This window comes from Monodelphis domestica, chromosome X, assembly GCF_027887165.1.
Source record: "Monodelphis domestica isolate mMonDom1 chromosome X, mMonDom1.pri, whole genome shotgun sequence".
In the NCBI taxonomy this organism is placed as follows: Eukaryota; Metazoa; Chordata; class Mammalia; order Didelphimorphia; family Didelphidae; genus Monodelphis; species Monodelphis domestica.
In genome coordinates, this window is record NC_077235.1 from 25,463,891 (window position 1) to 25,486,642 (window position 22,752).

Consider the following 22,752-nt stretch of genomic DNA (forward strand, 5'->3'; position numbering starts at 1 on the left):
TAACTCCTGGCTTCCTAGTGGTAAAAACAAAACTCATTCTACTGGCAATTATTGGGGCTATATAAGCAGTAGATTCTATTTTACAATTTGTGCATACGAAGTGGTAGGGCAAATTGGGTGCTGGGGGGTTTATAGAAAGACCACGACACTTCCTTCTGACAGTGTGTTCTACCACTCTGTCCTGCCTTTGCTCTTCACTGGTATGCCAGGAAGCCAATGAATTTGGTTCTCCTACTAGATCATTTAGAGACAGCCTCTGTGGCAAGGCCAAATTTCCTCAGCCTATCTCAACATGGTTCTTTTGCTTCATTTCTGAAGTTCAAAGGACATTACCACACAGAGTTTTACCACATGCATTCTTAACCTGGAGTCCATGAATAGATTTCAGGGTACCTGTGAACTTGGTTGGGAAAAAAAATCATAGCTTTATTTTTATTCATTGCTAATGGAAATTTAACTGAAATTTAGCAATTTTTTTCAATTATTGAAAAACATGATTCTGGCTTCACCAACAGTGGCAGATGAGTCTATAATGCAAAAATGGTTATGAAGCCTTGATCTAAGGCCAATGAGAATTGCTTGGCTGGACTTCTTCCGTTAAATGGGGTGAGATTGAGGAAATCAATGACCCCACCATAATAAGTAGGAAAAGGGAAAATTCTAGAACAAAATATTAAGTACAACTCTTACGCCTAAGGAAATATTTTAGTGGGGACAATGTTCAGGGTAAAAACAGCCTTGGTCAAACCACTTGGTAAAAATCCTAGGTCAACCCTGAAGATTTCTCTATTTTGGATTTGATGCCACCTTTCCAAGTTTTTCTTGGACTTACTAATTTTCTAAGGTGATGCAAATATTCCACCCATTTACCTCAAGTGGTGAATCTTAATCATCTGGCTAAAGGTCAACAACCCACACACTGTGTGCTCTTCCTTCTTTCACAAATCTCCTACTCTTGTGTGATAGAGAATCCGGTTTCCTTCTGCTCAGTTCTTCTTTCTGGTATTGCATCTCCCTTTTTGACCTCTGATTTAGCAATTGGTATCCACAGGCAACTGAGATTACTGATCTGCTTCTTGGCTACACTAGAAGCTTCATTGCCCACACAGTGGCCTCCTTTAGAGGTTGTCTTGTTATTTGAGGGCACTGGTGACACAATCATGTGTGACTTTGCCCAGATGGCAGATTAACTGCTTAAAATAGTGTTGATGTGCTTAAAATGATACATAATGGTGCAGTAGAAAGAGCACTGGCCCGTGAGTTGAGAGTCTTGGGTTTAAAGAACAGGAGAGATAGGAGCAGGGCAGCTAGATGGCATGCTGGTCCTGGAGTCAGGAAGACACAGTCAGACATGACTGAAAAGACTGAACAACAAAGGACAGGAGCTATGTGGTTATGAGTAAGGAATGGCTAAATACTCTGAGGCTGTTTCTTTTATCTGTGAAATAGGAATAACAATCCCTGTATGTTGTTCAGTTGCTTCAGCCATTTCTGACTCTTTGTGAATCCATTTGGGATTTTCTTGGCTAATTTTTTTGGTTTTGTTTACCATTTCTTTCTCCAGCTCGTTTTACAGTTGCTTTCCAGGCCTGGCACTCTATCCAATGTACCACCTAGGATAATACTTGTATGATCTTCCACCAAGTTACTCAATAATTCAGTTCAAGAAACACTCATTATTCCTCTAACAAATAAAGAATGACACTGTACTAGGTGCTAGAGATACAAAGACAACCTGGCATGGTCTTATTTGCCCCAGAAGATTATACATTCTATTGGGCAGGGGGGCGGGGAATGGAGGGGGAAGGAAAGGATCCAAAGAGAGATAAAAGAGCAAACATGGGTAAGCCAATACTTATGAGAAAAGTATTTTGAATACCTTAAAGGGCTATAAAAATGTGAGTCATTATGATTCATAATTCAACAAATTTTCCTGGGTATCTCTCATGTGCACCAAGCTAGGAGATATAAGAGGTGTGGGATACATGGTTCCTACCTTCAAGGAAACAACAGTTTAGTTGGAACTAGGGCAAAACCACATTAAGCGAGTGCATAAAACAGGGCTAAGGTCTACTTACATTCATTTTAGGTACAAAGTCTATTAACAAGTTTTGTTCTGGTATAACAGATGCTTAGAGCCACAAGATCTTTCAGAAGGTAATGCATGGCAGAGTGCTCTTATTGAGTATCAGGGATTTAGGGATATTTAGGGAATATTTAGGGATATTTATTTACTAAACTTATTATAAAAATAAATATAAAATATTTTTGGAAATTAACTGAGAACTTGACCAGAAGGCTAAATTGTCAACCAATTGGGAATTCTTCTTGGGAGGAGGAGACTGAAGAGGTAGAACAAAAAGGTAGCCTGAGGGGTAGATTTGGAGTTAGTGAAGATTCATGTCCTGATCCTGCTTTAATTTAGCCACTCTGCTAAAACATTTCCTCATTGGTAAAATGAAGGAGTTGGATTAGATCTAACTTCTTCAGGAAGGAGGTTATAAACTTAATCCTGGAAAGTTACAGTAAATAATGCATCACTAAATGTCAATCACGTCTCCTTTCATAGATGAGGAACTTGGATCAATAGTAACTCATGGATCAGGTCTTTATCTCTTTATCAATGGGAATATTGAGAAAATGCTAGTCCATAAGATTACCTTGTAGACATAGCTAAAGTGTACCCTTTTCCCCTTTTAGATTTATGGAATTATATCTGCACTGAGTGAAATAAATTAGAGCACTGGGTTAGGGAGATATAAGGTTGGGAAAGGAAAAGTTGAACCATTCTGTTCTTAGTAAATCTACTATTGGTTCTAAGATAGGCTTTCTAGAAATTCTAGCACTGATTTTGTTATTATTCCTGTCATTTTTTAAGGAAAAACATTATTTTGCCATTCCAGGCAAGATAGAAATTCACCTTCGACTTAATATCTTGCTACAGGTCACTCAGGTATCATTTTAGACACTGAAAACAGTCAAGGTCAGTTCAAAAGCACACAGGGATATTTTGAAATGTCTTTGCTAACTTTAAAAGGTAGTCTAGTTCTTCAGCTGTATACCTTGTCCTTGATAAATAACTCTACTCAAATAGGTCTGTGCTCTTGAGAGGAGAGGAAGATTAAGGGACATGATAGTGTCTTTTTCTTTCTTTCTTTCAAGGTTATAGAAGTTTGTCTTTGGGTAAGGAAATAATCTGGTCTGAAATAGCCTGATATCCTAACTAATGAAACTTTGGCAAATGCCCTTGATACTAAGATTTGGGTTTGTTCATTATTTTGACCCATGATTCAACAATCAGGTTGACTTAAGAGTTTTTAACATACATGAAAATCTTTTAATCTAATAACTTTTCCATACACAAGGAAAAGTCCTCTTTTGTCCTCTGAATCCTCTTCTTGGTAAACCATTAGAATGAAAAAAAAATTATTTCTCATCAGAGCAGCATAGTGAAAATCTAGTGATCTTTAAGACAATTAGATATTATCTTACAGTGTCCAAAATAATGTTTTATCTTTAATTTGATTAATTTTTTGTATTCATCTATGGTAATAAAATTTGATATTAAATGTGATATATATATATAGTACATTGACTGAATCTTGACTGAATTGATCTACCCACTCTACCTAATATAACTAACAACTCTGATACCTTTATCAGCCAAACATACATTTATTCATTCAAACAATGAACCAAAGGTGTTAAACTAGGTGGTGCAAAAAAGCTTCTAGTCCATTTTGAAGTAGTTAAAGCCACTGGAAGAAATGAAGTGATTTGACACAGGAAGTGTATTGGGATTGGCTGGAGCAATTTTAGTCATATCCTGTGTTTTTCTGGATATAATAGCAAGCTAGTTTGGAACCTAGCATTTGAGTCAGGCCAGCTTAGTGAGGGAAGTTCCAGGTCCCTGAGAGGTAAATTGTTCATGGAAGGGATGGTGGTGGTAGTGGTAGTGGTGGTGAGAGTGGATAGAGAGAAGAGCTACCTCAAATTTTGCTTATTGAATACTATAGTCCTAGGGATCTTATTAGGAAAAAGATGATTAGTTTCCTATTTTCTGTTTTAAGTGATAATTGAACAGTTTGTTTTCTAGTGTGTTTCTTAACAAGGGGAAATTTGTGCTTGTCTGGATGCTTGTATACATATGTTTTATTACTATATCTGTAAGGACTAGAATCTGCAGTTTGCCTAAAGCATACTATGATAGTTTATGTGTTAACATTTTTTCTTTTTCCTTTTAAGCTGATCTACACTGCTTGCTTCATCTGTGACTCAAGTCCAGACACTTAGTTGGGGTTCCTTATAAACTGTAGATTTAAGAAACAGCTATATAGTAAAGCGGATAGAACACTAGGCCTGGAGTCAGGAAGATTTGGGTTTCTTATCTGACCTAAGATACTTCCTTGCTATGTGACCCTATGCAAGTCAGTCAATTAACCCTGATTACCTAGATCTTACTGCTCTGCTGTCTTAGAATTGATACTATGACAGAAGATAAGAGGTTTATAAAAATCAACTGTGGGTCTAGAGGAGAAGATTTGCCTGCTGGCCTAGATATCCCTTGGTAGTGCTTAGTAGCACCCTAAGTGCTTCATAACTTTTTAGGACCCTCACATCTCTTTGAAAGCTTTTCTGGGTTTGTTTTGCTTCAAAGTTAACCTTCTTGACCTCCTAAGGGGTAAATGAGGAACCTCATTTGGCCAGACCTGCTGGAATATACCAGTAATCCTAGTTTCTAGTGAGGCTGAGTTTTGGTGGAATTGCTTGAATTTAGGAGTTCTGAGCTATGGTAAGGGTAAAGCTGATAGGGTATCTATACTGTATGGTATAAATACAGTGAGAACAAGGAGAAGTAGGCCTGATTCTGAGTGAGATAGGGAGTCTGAGTCTGAAAAATATACAAGCAATCATTTGGATTGCCCTTTAGGTGGCAGAGATTTGCTGGGGAAATTTCAAGTGCTCTACAGTATAGGGTCCAAGAGGAAATTTGACTGGATCTCTAAGGCTATCGCTTATGGTACAGAAACCCTTGGAGAAACTTTTGGTGTGCCCCACGTAGGAAGGAACAGCTAGAAATTTAGGTCAGATGGTCTTGTATGCTGAATGAGTCATATAAGAGTTTTCACCCAAGATAGTTTGGTTTCTCACCTGAAGGGAAAGAGGATGATTGCCAGTCAACCATAAATCCCTAATCTGTGGAGGAAGGGCCCCACGTGCTCAGGGAGCTCTATAAGGCTCTGCTAGGCTTACAGGCTGAGAATGGAGGCTCAATGGCCTTTTTTCTTTTTCTATTCTTTATTAGTTTTGGGTTGGAAAAATCCTTTTGTAAGCACCAAGACAGGTATGAGCCTATTAGAACTTTGTAAAATGATATTTGTCTGTTAAATTCTATTTCCATGTATTTGGAGGATGGAAGAATGTCCTTTACTGAACTATGCCACGTAGACTTTAACTCTTTAGTACAAAGTCCTGGGAAAGGTATTTCAAGAGTGTTAATGTAAAACCTCCCCAAATCATTAGACAACTATTCAGGAATAGAGACTGCGGATTTTTATCAAATACACTCAAAGGACTCAACCAGATGCCATGAGTTGAGGTTAGGAGAGGGAGCCCCAGTGCTTGTAATACAATAGGACAAGTTGTTAAAGACCTAAAAAAGAAAAGAAAGAACTGCCCATATCTGGAACAGAAGGCATAAGAATTGGAGCCATCTAATTAGCTCTTCTTAGTGACTACCATTGTGGACCATTGACTTGCCCTGAAGCTCTAGATCATATGCATGTCACACTATATCACTTGGTCTCCCAATCTCTGATGTAGATTTCCTCTTTCTCTATGAGTGAATGTTCTTTCAGTGTGCTGCCGACAGACATAGCAGAAACCATTCTATTGAGAATAATTTATTAAGATCCTATGCTTTTCTTAGTTCTGAGTAGGATACAAAAGAGCAAGAAGATATTGTTGCTGGCTGCTGGGAGCTTAAGTTCTACTTGAGCAGCCAAACCCAACACACATCTCATAGTCAGGTAATATTTTGGCACTAAATTGTAGGGTCTGGATGGAAGAGGGGACTGGATTAGCCCCACACTGCTCCCTGAAACCAAGGCCCACCTTTCTAACAGCCACATTCTTCTAATAATATCCTGTAGCTGCCAGTCATGGAATAATAGTCTCCAAAGAATTAAAATGGAAGATCATGATGAGTCCGAATACCCTCTAACATAGATAATCCTTGTGCTCCATTAGTATCTCTCTAATGACAAAAGAACTAGAGGAAGGCTTCCAACACAATAGGTGGATAATCCGTGGAGGATTTGTGGCAGGACACAGATATGTGTGGCACCAGATAAGGATGGGCTTCACTGTCCACACTGATAAAATCTTAACTTTGTCAAAAAAAACCGATATAAACTGTGTGGCAGACACTCTGAAATGCAATAAGAGTTGAGGAAGAACCAACCGGAAGAGAAAGAAACACATTCTTTAGGTAGAAAGAGACCAACCAGAGGCCAGACGACCTTGAAATCCAGGCAGAGGAGCCTGACAGAGGGCGAACAGTGATCCATTTGACTGGCAATTCTCAAAGTCCCTCATAACCCTCAATCACTAGCAGGAATGCAGCCAGAGTCCTTTTAAAGTTGCTGTAAAAACCCTGGGATTGTGGTTTGAAATTAGGCCATGGGGTGGAGCCTCAGAAGTGGTCTTTACAGAGTGGCCAATTCTGAAGTAGTGCTGGACAGAGCACTTGAGCCTCCCAAATCCACTCATTAATCTCCTTCAAGTGCTGGCCACCATCAGGCCCCGGGGTCTTTGGCAGCTATTAGTTAAGGCTGGAGGGCCAGGGAAGGTGATCAGAGCTGGATGTTGACAAGGCCGGAGGTTGGGTCCCAATCAAAGGAACTCTATGGGAACCTCTCCCCATCTTTAAAAGATGGAAACAAAGCTACACTAAAAGTGTATACAAGATGTCCTCAGCCTTGCTATCAAGGAGTTCATGTGTGTTTGCCCAATTGAAATAACAAGTTCATTTTGTCCTCAGGAAAAGAATGATCATTACTATAATTGTAACAGAAAATTGTTTCCATTACATTGTCCCATCACGGGATTCACTAATCGTTTCGCATAAGTGACATTTGTTAATTCAGAATATACATTGAAATTCATATTATGAGAAACACACAAATTGGGTGGCAGAAAGGAATATGGAGCAGAGACACCGTGTTGTTTAAGATCCTATAAAAATAAAAGGGCAGGAAAGAAACCCTGCTGTTAAGTTAATAAAGGAGCAAAGAAATGGAGTTTTAGCATTTAAACTTGTTTTCCTGTAACTTTTCTCTGCCTAAGACAAAATTTACCTGAGAAGACTCCATGGCAACGTTCACTCTCAAAATTAGTTTGTTTTTGCCACAAATTTCCTTCTTGTATTATGAGAAATTTTCAACTACCCATTCTCAAAGAGCCTGAAGGAGAATCTATTTTGTCAGCCAGGATCTCCTCATATTTTAGATATTTACTTACTTGATGTGGAAGTACTTGCTACTAAGTGTTTTATTTTTGACTCAGTGGACCCCCAACTTAATAAGTATCATGGCATTCAAAATCCATAAAGACAAACTGGCTGCAAAAGTCCTGGTGTGCGATTTCTATGAAGGACTGGAGAAGCAACTTGTTTGCTTGGAATAAAATAGATGAACTAACTCCAAGCAGCTTAGATTTTGGTAGGTTCTGAAATGATAAAATATTGCCCAAGTTGGAAAGAAGCAGGCCCTTGCTATCTCTTGGGCATTGACTGTGACAAGAGAACTGCTTTTTCTGTATTGAATACTTTAAGAAAAAGATGAATATCATTTCAGAAGATGATTCTATCATTTCTGAACACTATTTGAAAAAAATTATTTTCAATAGGAATGGGTGTTGTATTTTGTCAAAGGATTTTTCTGCCTCTATTGAGATAATCATGCAGTCTCTGTTTGTTTGGTTACTGATATGGTCAAATATGTGGATGGTTTTCCTTGCATTCCTGCTATAAATCCCACCTGGTCATAGTGACTAATCCTTGTGATGACTTGTAGCCTTTTAGCTAGTATTCTATTTAAGATTTTTGCATCTATGTTCATTAATGAGATAGGTCTATTGTTTTCTTTCTTTGTTTTTGCTCTTCCTAGCTTGTGTATTAGTACCATATTTGTGTCATAAAAAGAATTTGGTAAGATTCCTTCCTTGATTATTTTGTCAAATAGCTGAAAAAATTATTTTTATTGAATGACTTTTCTGCTGTTCATCCAACATGGAGTCCATTAAAAAAGCAGTTTGAATGTATTTTCTTCTTTATTTAAGCTATTCCATTTGACCAAGATAGTTCAAAAAAATAAAAAAACTCTTTAAAAATTGTCTAATGCAGTACCTATGTGAAATCTTTAGGCTTATACTAGGTAACATGAATGCTCTTCTAACTAAAAACTAATCTGGGCAAACAAATTCAGTTCCTTTAAGGATGTGCCATTCACTCACAGAATGGTTTAACTAAAACTGGAATTGTTACACAAAAGGAACATGCACAACTTACCTGTCAGAATCTCCACGGATGTTGTCTTCACCTCTCTGTAAGAAAGGAAAGGAAATTCATAATTAGTGTTTAAGCTACCAGGGAGACAGAGAAGAGAAACCTTCACTTCTGACCAATGTGATGGCATGAAGGATAGGAAAATGAGGTCACCAAAAAGAGTCATAACTTTTACTCCGAGGGAAAGAACACAAAAACACATTATATTAATTGAAGAACAAATGAGTTCTCAGAAGAGGGCACTGATGAAAATGAAATTCTGTACTTCTTAAAGAACATAATTGAACTGAAATACAGTTACGGTAAGTTTCTGATTAAAAAACCAAATTTGATTTCAATGCCACTTAGTGACTTTTATATGCTATCTCTATTTCCATTTAGTTGAATGGGGAATAGAGGAACACCTCAAAAGATTGCTTTTCCTTTTATTGTGTCATTACCTATCTTCACATTCAAACCATCAGTGAGGTGGTAAGAAGTGTGCATGAATTTTGATACAATTTAAACAATGCAGGGATCTACATTTTTGTTGCTACAAATTAATTTTGAGCCCTTCAAAATTTGTTGGCTCAGGATTTGGTAACACCACTTCCCCTGACAAAGTCTGTGTCTATATGACAACAAAAGACTCAGACAGAAATGGAAAGTTCGCTTCATCACTCAATATTTGTTTCCACAAAGCCAAGTGTTCAGGCATTTGGAAACATGTAAATGATGGAAGAAAAATTTTACTTGCAATCCAAATGTTTTAGTTTCACAATGATATAACCAAGGTCAATCAACTGGACAGTTCTATTTGCTATCTATAAATTATGTTACAAGGTATACCAATTTAAAACATGCGTGAATGGACAATTCTTATAGAAAATACTCATTTTTTAAAAAGAGAAAAAGGGGGTCTGGTAACTTATTCTTTTAGATGGGAATGCCAAGTTTCAAAAACTTCATGATATAAAAACTTATGTGAGGCTAAGCAGAAATAACGTTGATCTTTCTAGAATTCTCTGGTTTATTTTTAGATACCATGAGGTATTTAAACACATGCATGCAACAATGGAAGCCACAGTTTGCAAAGCATCATGCATTTAGCTTTTGGGATTTCTGTAAAATGTAATTAAATTCTAGTTTGTAGGTGCTCTTTCTTCCCTTATTTATACAAACTCCCAGGCCTCTTATTTGGGAGAGAATATCTCAGTTGAGATTTCTAATAGCTAATGGCCTTCTTCTTTCTTTATATATGCTAGCATCACTTGACTTGTTGAGAAAATTGCCCTTTTTTGTCAAGTTCAAAACAAAAGGACTAGGAAATGCCTTAAGGCATTTATTTAAAAAGCCTCACTTACCACAATATTCAATTCCCCATTCAGACAATGGACATCTCCAAAAACTTCAGAAAAGGAACTCTTTTCTGAGACATGTTTTCTGCTTTGAACCTATGCCTATAAATTTAACAAATTCCAAATGGCAGAACTATTAGCATACCAACTCATGCTGCTTTTGGATTACTTTAGACACTTTTCATTACACATTGATTTGAAGTCAAAACCTGACAAACAGTGAAAAGGAAATGTTAGTTTTAGTCTAAGAGGTTTTCCACAGACTATATTTAAGTGTTAGAAATAATGAACTATTGGAATAATCCACACTGCGTGCTCTACATCTGGCTAAAAGAAAACCTGGGGGGAAATAAGTGCTATTCCAGGTGATCTCCACATATTAACTGACTAATCATTTGTTTTGTGTACCCAGCTGGAATCCATCCTCTTTCTCCTGACTTTTATTCCCCCCCTCATGCCAAAGAACATTGACTGTTCAGGGGGCATCTGGGACAGCACTTGTTGATATGAAATTTTCCATGACAATGGCCCACCATGTCATTGCTGCCAAGCATGTGAATTTGTTATAAACCTATTGACCAAGAATCTACTGCAAACCTTTCTGCTGGGAGTTGGGGATTATTTTTATTTATTTATTATTTATTATTATTATTATTTAGAGGAGAGTTGGATAGGATGGAGGTCCTGCCTTCCAGTCGCTTAGAATCTGGGTGGGGAAATGGACTATGAACACAAATAATGAAAATCCTTGGTAGATTTTACTACTTACCATGAGTGGGAGAGAGAGGAAATGCAGAGTGAAGCATGGCGCATGAGAGAAACCGGCTTTGAATCCCAAGTCTCTTATGAGCTAACTCTGTGACCTTAGACAAGTCATCAAATATCTGTGGGTCCCAGTTTCCTCATTTATATTTCTATTTAGTTTATATTCATATTTTCTATTTAATTTCTATATCTCTATTTAGAAGGATTAGCTTAGATGATCTTTAAGGTCATTTCCAGGTTTAAGACCAACCATTATGAGTTCAGAGGAGTGAGTAAGTGACTTGTGGCCAGAGTAATTGGTGAGGTCATCTTGAAGTGGTGGGATTTGACACAGGCTTAGAATAATAGGGGGGATTTTGATGGGAAGTGGTGAGAAGGAGGAAAGTCATCCAGGGAAAAGGCCTACTGCTCATGATACTTTGAATTTGAACACTGAAAACTATCTTTCCTGTCAAGAAACTCTTTTAAGAGAAACTTAAAAAAAACCCTTACCTTCCATCTTAGAATCAATACTGTGTATTGTTAAAGTATTGGTTCTAAGGCAGAAGACTGGCAGGAGCTAGGCAATGGTTTTTAAGAGATTTGCCAGGGTCACATAGCTAGGAAGTGTTTGGGATCAGATTTGAATCCAGGACCTTCTGTCTCTAGTCCTGGCTCTTAATTCACTGAGCCAACTCGCTGCCCCAAGAGAAATTCCTTTAAAATTTTCTAATGCAATGCCTGTGTGACATCTTTAGGCTTATACTAGGTGACATGAATGCTCTTTTAGCTAAAAAAATTAGAGCTGCTTCTGAACGCACCTGGATTTCATGTGTATGAATTATAGGTACAGGAGTATGTCCTGGATATCTAGGGTGACTCAACGGCTACTGTTGGCCAGGTAGGCATCCAACGCTTGACCAGTTAAAGTATATTCAAACATGCTGGAGGCATACAGGGTTTCACTCAGGTGAGCTTTCATCATCATTCATATTCTTATTCTTATATTGTTTTTCCTTGAATTCTGAATGATTTGAGAATCTGGTCCCCTGTGTAAGGTCTAGAATCTATTCCAATTGCCTGTGGGAGAAAGAAGAAGTCTCCTTCTTTTGTCCTCAGTCGTTGGTGGGCTTGGGAGAAGGAAAGCAGAGAGAGGGAAAGAGAAAGAAGGAGAGGAAAGGCAGGAGAGAGAAAGATTGAAAGCTCCTTTTCTAAAGGCACTTGTTAAAGCCCTTATTTTTTATCCTTTTTAAAAAATATTCCACTGTAGAGACATTCATTACTTTTGACAAAACAACTTGGCAAATGAGTAACTTGATCGGTGCCTTTGTGCAGTATGTATATTTTCAAAGGTCATATTAGTCACTCAAGCAAATGATATCTTACATTTTGTATGCCTCGTTTTTAATGGATTGATTTGAAAAGCTAACCATTATTAGTTACTCATAAAGCAATGAGTAAAGTAGTGGAGGATCCAGCTACTGTGTGGGAATTGTGAACTTCTTTGTACATTTGGATACTTTCTAGAGTCTTATATCAAATTTGAAAAGAAAGAGATCCCTATAGGCCACATATTCACTTCAAAAACCAATTAAGATCATCTTTGTTGTTTTATATCTATTTATTTTGTCAATATTTCCCAGTTAGGTTTTAATCTGATTCAGGCTTTCCCAGGGAGTGTTGTGGGTCACCTGGAGCCTGTAAGCTGTGTGTTTGACTCCTTTGTGTCACCATTTAACATTAGGTTCAATTCCTATACTGCACACAGTGCACAGTGTATGACAACATTTCTCTGTTAACAGTATGGTAATGTTTCAGCAGAAATCATGGGAAGACATACAGATCAGAGTTCTTTCAGGAATCACTTTGTCACAACAGCACAAAATTGGGTTATTTTCCTCAACTTTTCAGTTATTCTCAATGCAAAGATAGCCAAAAAAGAGTGAGTCAGAAGTCCTCACATGCTTTAGGATAAAGGCCACTGGAGGTGGTCCTGGACTCTTACTCCAGCACTATAACTTATTACTATAGGACCACATCAAGTGAGTGACTGCACTTCTCTAGGTCTGATGCCTCAAATGTAAGATGAAAGGGGGTTAGACTAAAAGGTCTCTAAGATTCCTTCTGCCTCTAACACTCTATGAGTCTAGAAGCATATGCTGGGATGCATCCCATCCATAGACAGAATTTTAAGGAAGCCCAGGAGCTATAGGAAAGTACTGATGAAAAGGATTCTCTTGTCTCCATTGCATTTTCCAGTCTTCTTCTAGTAAATATTTGATCCATTTTTGTTACTGAGAATCACTCATATATAAGACAAACTGACTACAAAGGGTTCTAGTAGGAGAGCTTCAGCCAGGCATGATATGAGAGGTCAATCTATAATATAGACTTTCCTGTTGAAATGGGATATACAGTAAATAAAGTCTTGAGAAACTGGCATGGCTGCAGAATGATTAGTTATGGGTATGAGGAAATTTTGGAGAACTTAGAGTTTACCCTTTAAGAACTGGAACTTCAAAACGTTGTGATCCCCTTACTCCTTCCCCAATCCCAGCGTACAGTGTGTACAAAGGTCATGTGCCCAGACCTGGGAGAGCTACTGAAATCCAAGGCCTTCTCTGCCCCCTTGGAAACCACCACTGCACTAGCCGTGTTTGCTTGTCTCTCTTTGCTGTCTGGCATCTGTTGTTGTCATTGCTGTCCCCTATTCTTTTCTCTTCCCTTGTCTCCCCTTACCTTCTGCTTCCTGTGTTTTCTAGTATGCTCTTTGGTTTTCATAAGGAGTAGCTCACTTCTTATCAACACTCTCACTCACCGATAGCACCCCTTTTCCTTCTCATCAACAAATTATACATTCATAGCACATTGGGGAGTATCTTTGGTCTTTCATTATTCTCAGCCCTTTTCATCACTGCTTTCTGCTATGCTCTTTGAATCAAGGGACTATTTTTGCGTTTGCTTTTTGTAAACCCAGAGCCTAGCATTGTGATGCCTTGAAAATAGTAGGAACTTACTTAATGTTTATTTAATGGGATTGAATCTAATCAGAATTGTTTTGATTTTTTTCTAGCTGCAGCACTTTTGGAGTGCATGAAGGTTTCATAAGGCTGGTCTCCATATAAATAAGATTTTACCATATGTGCTAAGGAACTATACCAAGCCTCATAACTCTCATCCACAAAGATATTATCAAAGCCAGTCAGGACACATATTTGGGGGAAAACCCAGAAAAAATAGGGTAAAACAATTTTTCTCAATTTCATTAAATGGGCAAGGTTACTGACTTTTAAAATGTCATTAGAGTTCATATGATAGCCTCACTTTCCACTTCCATTTTCTTTTATTATTTTAATGTTTTATATTGATGTTCTTTTCTTCTAAAATCACTATCACTTCCCACTGACTTCAATAGAAGCTTGCCTTCTAACAAATACAGCCAAGCAAAACAATTCAACATATTGATTATGTCTGAAAATATATGTCTCATTCAACACTTATTGTTCACCACCTCTCTCCCAAAAGGCAGGAGGCATTTTTCTCCAGCAGCCTTCTAATCTCATGATTTGTTACTGCATTGATCAGAGTTCTGAGTCTTCCACATTGTTTTCCTTTCTTTGATCAATTTTATACATTTTTTAAGGACACCTCACATGATAGCACCCTCTATGACTAAACAAGAAGTGACATTTATAGCAGGAAACATTAAATTAAGCATTCTTTCTTGGAGAGTCAGAAGACAATCAAGTCCCAGTGAGGCAGAGGGACAGAGGGCACTTATGCCAATTGTTTATGTACAGAAGAAAGGCCTAATGCAGATTATTATTGTTTGTAGAGAAGGACAACATTGGCCCAAGTTTCCCATAAAATTAGTTGATTATATCACAGGCATGAAGAAAAGGATACTTTCTAATTTAGCCACCCTTATTATTTTTATAAAACGAATTTCAAAATAGATGCCAAGGACAAAAACAATTGTTGAAATATTTAATGATGTTTTATAGACCAACATTTGATTGTTGACCATTGAATGCCTTTTTTTTTGTCATTGTTCACATTGCCTCTGCTATCGGCTTTCTTTTTCTCACCTTCTCTTTTGCCACTATGAAGGTATTCATTTCTATTGAATTTCACCTCATTAGATTTGGCGCAGTGTTCCAGCCTGTCAAGATCTTTTTGGATCCTGATTCTGCTGTCCAGTGATGTTACTTGTGCTTTCCAGCTTTATGCCATCAGCAAATATGATAGGCATGCCATCAATGCTTTTATTCAGTTAATTCACTAAAATTTAAAATAGCATAGGGCCAAGCACATATCCCTAGAGCGCTCCACTGGAGGAAGCCTTCCATGTTGATAAGAAACGATTCATGGTTAGTCAGAGTCCAGCCATTCAACCAGTTCCAAACCCATATAATTGCGCTATCTTTTAGTCCACATCTTTTCCCCCTCACAAACAAAGCCTATCAATTATTTTGCTAAAATTGAGGTAAACCCTATCTGCAGCATTCCTTCACCCTATTGGTTTAGTAACCTTGTCAAGAAAGGACATGATATTACCTTGGGATAATTTGTTCTCGCTGAATAGTTGTCACTATTTCCTTTCTTAGACATTCCCTAGCCATCCCTTTAATATAAGCATTCGACAAGTTTGCCAAGAATCTAGGGTATTTTCTTTATTCAAATGTCTTATTAGAGTCATCTATATCTATATCTATATCTATATCTATATCTATATCTATATCTATTTGTTTTGCCAGTTCTCAGTTAATGGACATGATACTTATTTCCAGCATTTTTCTTGCTACCACAAAATGTACTACTGTGAATGCTTCGGTATACATGGGGTGTTCTTTTTATTTTGGACCTCCTTCAGAGGGATCACTGGGTCTGAATTACTCATAAAATACTAAAATGTTTTGCAAACAGATGGGCTACTTATAAACACCAGTAGTTGTTATTCATTTATCTCTCTTCCTATGGCCCTTTCATCTCCCATCATATTTGCTTAGGAGGGAAATTTTAAAAATAATGAAAATAGTAAAAATTTATGGGACTTTGGGAAGACAAGAATATTAATACACTACTGGTAGAACTATAATTTGACCCAGTTATTTGAAAAAAATTCTTATTCTGATGCTTTGTCATGGTGTACAGGTGGCTCTTGGGTTCTTGAAGGCCATGGCACCAGAGAGAGGCTGTTTTTTCTGAGGACCAACTTGGCTACCTACAGTATCACCAGCAGGATAGATACAAAGGGATGGAACTTCTTAGACCATTGAAACCCATGAAGCAATAGTTCTGGATCCCTATGTGGTCTTCTGCAGTGATGGTGGTAGAATTATGGGAAAGGGGACAGAATGCTAAGAATAACATAGTTTTCAGACCAACAATAAATTTTAATTGGTCTTTTGGTATCCTAAACATGAGATCCTTGCCCAGTGACCAATGAGAGGACACATAGTACTGAAGGAACTGGATCATATCAACCTTGACATCCTCGTTATGTACAAAACCAGATGAATAAAAGCAACAAATTAAATCCAAGGATGGCTCGAATGTATTCCTCAGAAGGCAAAAGAAGTTGGCAGAGTGGGCCTTAATTTATGCCCAAGTTCAAAAGGAGGCATTATTTCATATGCTATTTCGTTATCCCAAACTGCAATAGTAATAATAATTATTTACAAAAAGACCATCATGAAAATAATTGCAGTTTACATACCAATATCATTTGTTGAGGATGAAGAAGTAAAAAAAAAATTCTATGAAGAGCTTGATAAGACCTTCCAAACGAAATTAACCTATACTCTCATACTTGGTAACTTCAGTGTAAAGGTGAGAAAAATTGAGAATAAGGAGAAATCTATGAGAAAGCTTAACTCAAGAAGAAGGATTGAAAGATGTCAAAGACATGTTGATTATTTAAAAAGCCTCACACCTCTATATAACAAATGCTATGCAAAGAAGGTAGGCACTAGTCATGCCAAGCATCAAATAATATGAAGAAAGAGTAAAAATAGAATGCATTTTAACACTCAGGAAAGGCTTTTTGTTGTCATGGGAGTTATCTATTTCTGGGACAATTATCAGTGTAGAGTTAGATAAATGACTTGATAGAGCTAAGATCAGAATTCATTAAAAAAGAATTATGAGAAAAAGATATAGTATTTGACTGGAAAAACTCAACCCTGAAAGCTTAAGCAAGTAATTAACAATCAAAACTGAGAAATGCACAACAGGAATGATTTCGACACTGAATATAACAATTCCATCCAGAAGTTGAACCAATTCAAATTAATTGCCACGACAAGACCACTAAAAGAACACAGAAAGCACCTTAGTCTTGAACTATCTGATCTCTTTGCCAAGCAAAGGGAGATGGTTGCCAACGGCAACACCAGTTTAGTCTTACATAGGATGGTGGATGATTATGAGGAGTATCATCTCAGAAATCATCTCAGAAAGGTAGTAGTAGTAGTAGTAGTAGTAGTAGTAGTAGTAGTAGTAGTAGTAGTAGTAGTAGTAGTAGTAGTAGTACTAGTAGTAGAGTAGTAGTAGTAGTAGTAGTACTAGTAGTAGAGGAGATAAAACTAGTTGAAAGGAAGCTTTTCAAGATACTCGACTAATCAAAGGCATTTCAAAGACATTCAAGGATGAAAATCAAAGACTTATAAATGGAAGAAAAATGAAAAGTTTTATAAAAATCATCATAAACTACTTTCTTCATCAAGGATGGTAGAACCACCATTCTTGAATACTAATATCAGTTTACTTTAACCAGAAGTACATTACCTAAGTATTAACTAAAAGAAAGTCATAGCCATGAAAAAAAATTTCTTAGGACATTTCATGAATTATTTTTGAAAGAATGATCTCTGTTTCCTTGTTAGTCAATTAGTCAGTGAGCATTTATTAAGCACATACTATGTGTTAGTCCTTGTGTTAAGTGCTAGAAATACAAGTACAAGGAGAAAGAAAGACAGTCCCTTCACTCAAGGAGTTTACATTCTAAAGAGGGGAAGATAACATCTAAAGAGGAAGTCGAAAAGGGGTGTTGGGGGAGAAGGTACCTAGTTTGGGGCATGGTAGAGGAGGTCTGAGCACAGCCTGCTGAGGACTGAGATGGCTGACCTGGGTGTCTTCCTCAAATGAAGGTTCTGGGAGAAGCCATCCAATCAGGGGAAGAGGCTGCAGGGATAGAAAGTACTTCTGATATGTAAATTCCAGGGCTGGAGTAAAGTTTTAGGATGAAGAGCTGTGCCATGGTAGATGTTCAGAAAGCATGTGGGAAGATGGACCAACAAAAATAACCCTGATCAAAGACTCTCTGGTAATCAACATCAATTGAAGCATGAAACAGTATGCTTGCCAATAGGATTTACCCCTGTGATAAAGAAGTTCCATCCCAAAGTCCAAGTTGAAAAAGGATTCCCTGCGAATGGTGACATTCTCTAGATGCTTCTTCTCATCAAAAACATTTTATTGATTGCTTTGAGCATACCTACATATGTCTCTCTCTATATACATACATATATATATATATATATTTATAGATCTATGTCTGTCTCTGCTCTCCCCAAATTTAGGATAAGTGCCACACTTGGATTTCCTTTCATTTTCTATTACAAATTCTAATTATTACAGCACTGAGAGGCTAAGCGACTTACTTAGGGACACACAGCCAGGACGTAATAGACACAAGACTGGAACCCAGGTCTTCTCAGCTTAAGGCAGCTCCCTACCCATTAGGCAACACTATCTCTTATTTGGAATATACTGGAGGAAAAATGCCATGGCTAAAACTGCTATTTTAAAACAAATTTGGACAATTTAGCACATTTATTTGTAAAAGTTTCAGTCTTTCCAAAAGAGAACTAGAAGAAATGTAGCTTTGATTATGCCTATATGCAGGCTGTGTCAAAAGTCCAGTGCATTTGAGCTTTTGAATAATGGTTTTAATCATATGCGATACTAAAATCAGCAGGAATTATTCAAGTATAAAGGCTACTAAGAATACATTTTTCATATAATATGATGAATGGTTATTGTGCTAAAAAGGTGTGTCACGTTAGAATGACAAAAGATATAAACAGATAAAATCCAGGTGGGATTTCTTCTAGAAATAGCATGCAGATTCAATCTTATTACAACAAATAGCATTAAAGTGTACATCTCTGTATAGCTAAAAGACTTTCAGCAATATATGATACCATGAAATTCCATTATGGGATTTCATTAGTTCAGACTTAAATAATTTTGAATTTTGAATACTTCACACATGGGCTGGCCTGATGTTTACCTATGGAATGCATGAAAAAAAACTTATGCTAAGGAAACGAACAGTATAAAGAAAATTGGAAGGAAAATGTTTAGGTGTGATGGGACTCCTTTATGAACAATTGAATCCTAACATCTTAGGGCTGGAAGGGTCCTTGAGGATTATTTGGTCTTGTCCCCTCATTTTTCAGATGGAAAACCTGATGCACAGTTTTTTCAGAGATGAAATCACTTGCTCTCAGTCACCGAGGTCTGCTGATTTCTAGTATAGAACTCCTCCCATTACACTACACTTATACATTGAGGTGATTAATACAACTCACTCTCATGAAGATCTACCTGGTAATACTTTCATACTTTAAAGTCATTAAATTGCATTTCTTTTTTTTTAAAGCACCCTGTGTGACTTACTGTTTGGTAACTCACAAGATAAGTCCAATTGTTTGCTTTGCACATATATGAAGTCCCTAGAAGATCACTGTTATGGGACTAAGATTGGTGGTCCCATTTTATCATGGCTACTAGAATGGAATTCTTTTTTCATCTTTCCTAGGTGGTTGATGATTTCTCTTAAAGCACCATGCTCTCAGGAATGCTGCTTTGGCCCCTTCCATTTGCCTTTCCCTGGTATGACATGGTTGCTTGCAAAGCCTAATTCAATAAAGGCTATATAATTCAATCACCTCTGAGAGAAAGGCACAAGTTTTAGGGTTTTATAAGGCTATCTAGATCTATTCTTCAAGGAGCCTGCTATTATAGTGCTTTTGCCTAACAAGCTACTGACAAAACAGAACATATTAAAATATGACACTTTTATTTATTTTTTATTTTTAGGCAAAGGGGGTCAAGTGACTTGCCTAAGGTCACATGGCTAGGAAGTGTCTGAGGTTAGATTTGAACCCAGGACCTCCCAATCTCTGGACCTGGCTCTCAATCCACTGAGCCACCAGCTGCCCCCCAAATCTAACACTTTTAAATAAATAAACAAATAAATAAATAAACAAACAAACAAATAAATAAATAAATGCAAAAAGATAAAATATAAAATATAAAACTTGCTAAGTGTCAGTAAGGGAATAATGGACAGAGAATTTAAGATCACCGTGCCCTAACTCCAGTAGGAAGTTCAAAGGAAGCAAGGCTTTCATAAGAGATTGGTTTGAAGAGTTTATCTAATTTTACCCTCTCATTTTTACTTGAACAACTCCTACTCCCTGACATCAGGAGCCCAATTTCAACCCAGCCAGCAGTAATAGGTTCCATTAAGAAATGTGACTTGAGGGCATAAGATTTTCATTAAAAACAGGTATTTCACCATCAGGGAGAGTTATGCAAACTTCCTGAATCTTTCTCCTTATTTAGGTGCTAATAAGAGCAATGGATTACATCACATACTATTTGCTGTTCTTTGCCCATTAACCTGTAAGTGGGCAATTTTAGGCTTTTTACCTAGGTGAGTACATTGCAATTTAGGTACCCCTCCATTCAGAAAGGTGATGGTTGCATCATATGATAAAAATTCTAGCAGTATGTCATGGGAATGATTACTAATTGGGTCTCTTTGCAGACTGCTCCTTGATAAAGCTCATTCTAAATGTTCTTCATTTACCAATGACATCCACTTGTATGTGCTGCCTGTAGCTTGGATGACCAGGCTGAGTGATCACATTCCAGGATCATTTTAAGCTTAATATTTTTCATGTCTCCAGGCTATGCAGAAGGTTGTTAAATATTTAGTTCTTCCTGACAGGAGAAGGTAGAGTTAAATATGCACCAAAGTCTAGAAACATTACTGTGGCCTTTACTTGAGAGCACCTTGTCAACCATTAGGAAAGACCGGATGTAGGGTTTTTAAGGAGTCAATGGGCCTCTAAATGGTACAGGCTCTAGGGCAGTGATGGCAAACCTTTTAGAGATTGAGTGCCCTCACGCCACATGTGAGCCCCACCCTTACCCCAGACAGGGGAGGGAGGAAGTGCTCCCATTGGGCTGCTGGGCAGAGGGATGGGTGATATAAGAAATGTCCTCAGTTGTCCATGGAGAGGGGGAAGGGAGCAGTCTCCATTGTCATACTCTGGCAGGAGTGCCATAGGTTTGCCAATACAGCCCTAAGGCATTCTTGCTAGATCACAATTTAGGACACATGTGTAACCTTCAAGCTAATGACTCAACCACTCAGTCTTTTAGCTCTTGCTGTTTTGTGGCTTCCTTGATCATTACTTTAGAAGAAGCTGAGGGGAAAAGGTCATCTGTCCCTGTCATGCTTCCATCACCATGCAGGCCAGCCCTAGGTGAAACTGAGCATGTAAAATGTGCCTTTGGTCCCCCTCTCCTTCCATTTCCATACCATCTTAGCTGGGTGCCCAGTTGCTCATGCTTTCCTTTGGCTGACTAGATCTTGACAGCATGGAACATGGGGCTGAATCTAAGGAGGTTAAATTGAAAAGATAAATGCAAAGTTTTTCCTTATAAATGCAAGATGGGGGAGATATGGCAACATGTCCATATGCCTGAAAAGTATCTGGGTTCCCCCCCCCATTTTTAGTGGACTGTGAGCTCACCACAAGTAAAGACCATGATGCCAGCTAAGAAAGCTAGTATGATCTTAAGAGAAAGCAAAAAGCCCACTTTACTCTGTTCTAATTCGTATACATTTGGGACAGAACTATATTCAGTTCAGAGCACCACACTTTAAGTAGAACACATAAGCTAGATAGCATCTAGAAAAAGGCAACTAGAATGTGAAAGGACCTCAAGTTGATGTCATATATGAATCTGTTGAAGGAATCAGTGATATTTAACTTGGGTGTTGGGGGTGGGAGATAAAGGACAAGATAACTATTGCCAAATATTTGATGGGTGAGCATATAGAAGAGGTATCAGACTTATATTCCATGGCCCCAGAAACAAAATTAAGAGCAATGGGAAAGGATACTGGGAAGCAAATATAGGTTTTATGTAAATGAAAACTTCCTAACAACTGGAGCTATTCATAAATGACTAACTCAAGTTAAAACTGGTTCTCTTTCCCTGGAAATCTTTAAGCAAAGTCTAGATGACCACTTGGAAATATTTAAATAGGGATTGTTATTCAAGTTTGGTTTGGACTAGATGGCTACTGGGAACTTTTCCAATTCTGAGATTCTATGGATACACAAAGAATCATTTTTCCAAATGATTTCTGTTGCTATATTTCTGGTACCTCTTTGGGGGAGGGTACAAAGGGAACAAACCTATAGCTTTCTGAGAGACCAATGGGGATTTAAGACCTATCAGAGCTTAACACACAACCCAGCATGCCCTTACATTCCTGTGGTAGGATGAAGCTGGTCTTAAGCTGCTTGTCATTTTAATTTTAAGGAGGTTTTATAGCACTAGGGGAAAAAAGTACAGCTTAATTTAAGGAGTGTTTGTGAATAGCACCTTTACATTTCTCTAAAAAATGGCAAGTACTGGGTTTACAGGATGGGAAGGACAATTTACCTTTGTTTTATCAGGAAAAGACAGAAAATACACACAGCAAAAGAGATGTTCAAAGCTTTCAAGGAAAACCTTCAAATGGCTAGCAATAGTCAAACCATGAAGTTTCTTTACCTTGGTTGGGCAGACCGAATGAGAGGGGGCATTCATCTAGGGAAGAAATGAAAACAGGGGGAACGTTGTTTCTTTGAGTGCTAAATTATCATACATTCATTTCTCCTGACACATCAGCTTTAAGTAAACAAGTTGAGGATTATGGCAATGGTTGACTGCTACTGCTACCTCATAATTCATTTTCTCCACCTTAGGATTTAGGTATGATTGACTGACATTCGAAATACCCAGCATTCA

At 37.6% G+C, this 22,752-nt stretch overlaps 1 protein-coding gene across 11 annotated transcripts in view; it reads right to left on the bottom strand.

The window, feature by feature from the left end:
* The window catches only part of LOC103106019 (connector enhancer of kinase suppressor of ras 2-like), a 526,863-nt gene that overhangs the window by 96,522 nt on the left and 407,589 nt on the right, over window positions 1–22,752 (bottom strand). For all 11 annotated transcript variants that reach the window (XM_056808958.1, XM_056808954.1, XM_056808963.1 and 8 more), the window contains one exon: window positions 8,570–8,604. In XM_056808958.1, the coding sequence (XP_056664936.1) occupies window positions 8,570–8,604 (35 nt within the window). The remainder of the gene's footprint in view (window positions 1–8,569; window positions 8,605–22,752) is intronic.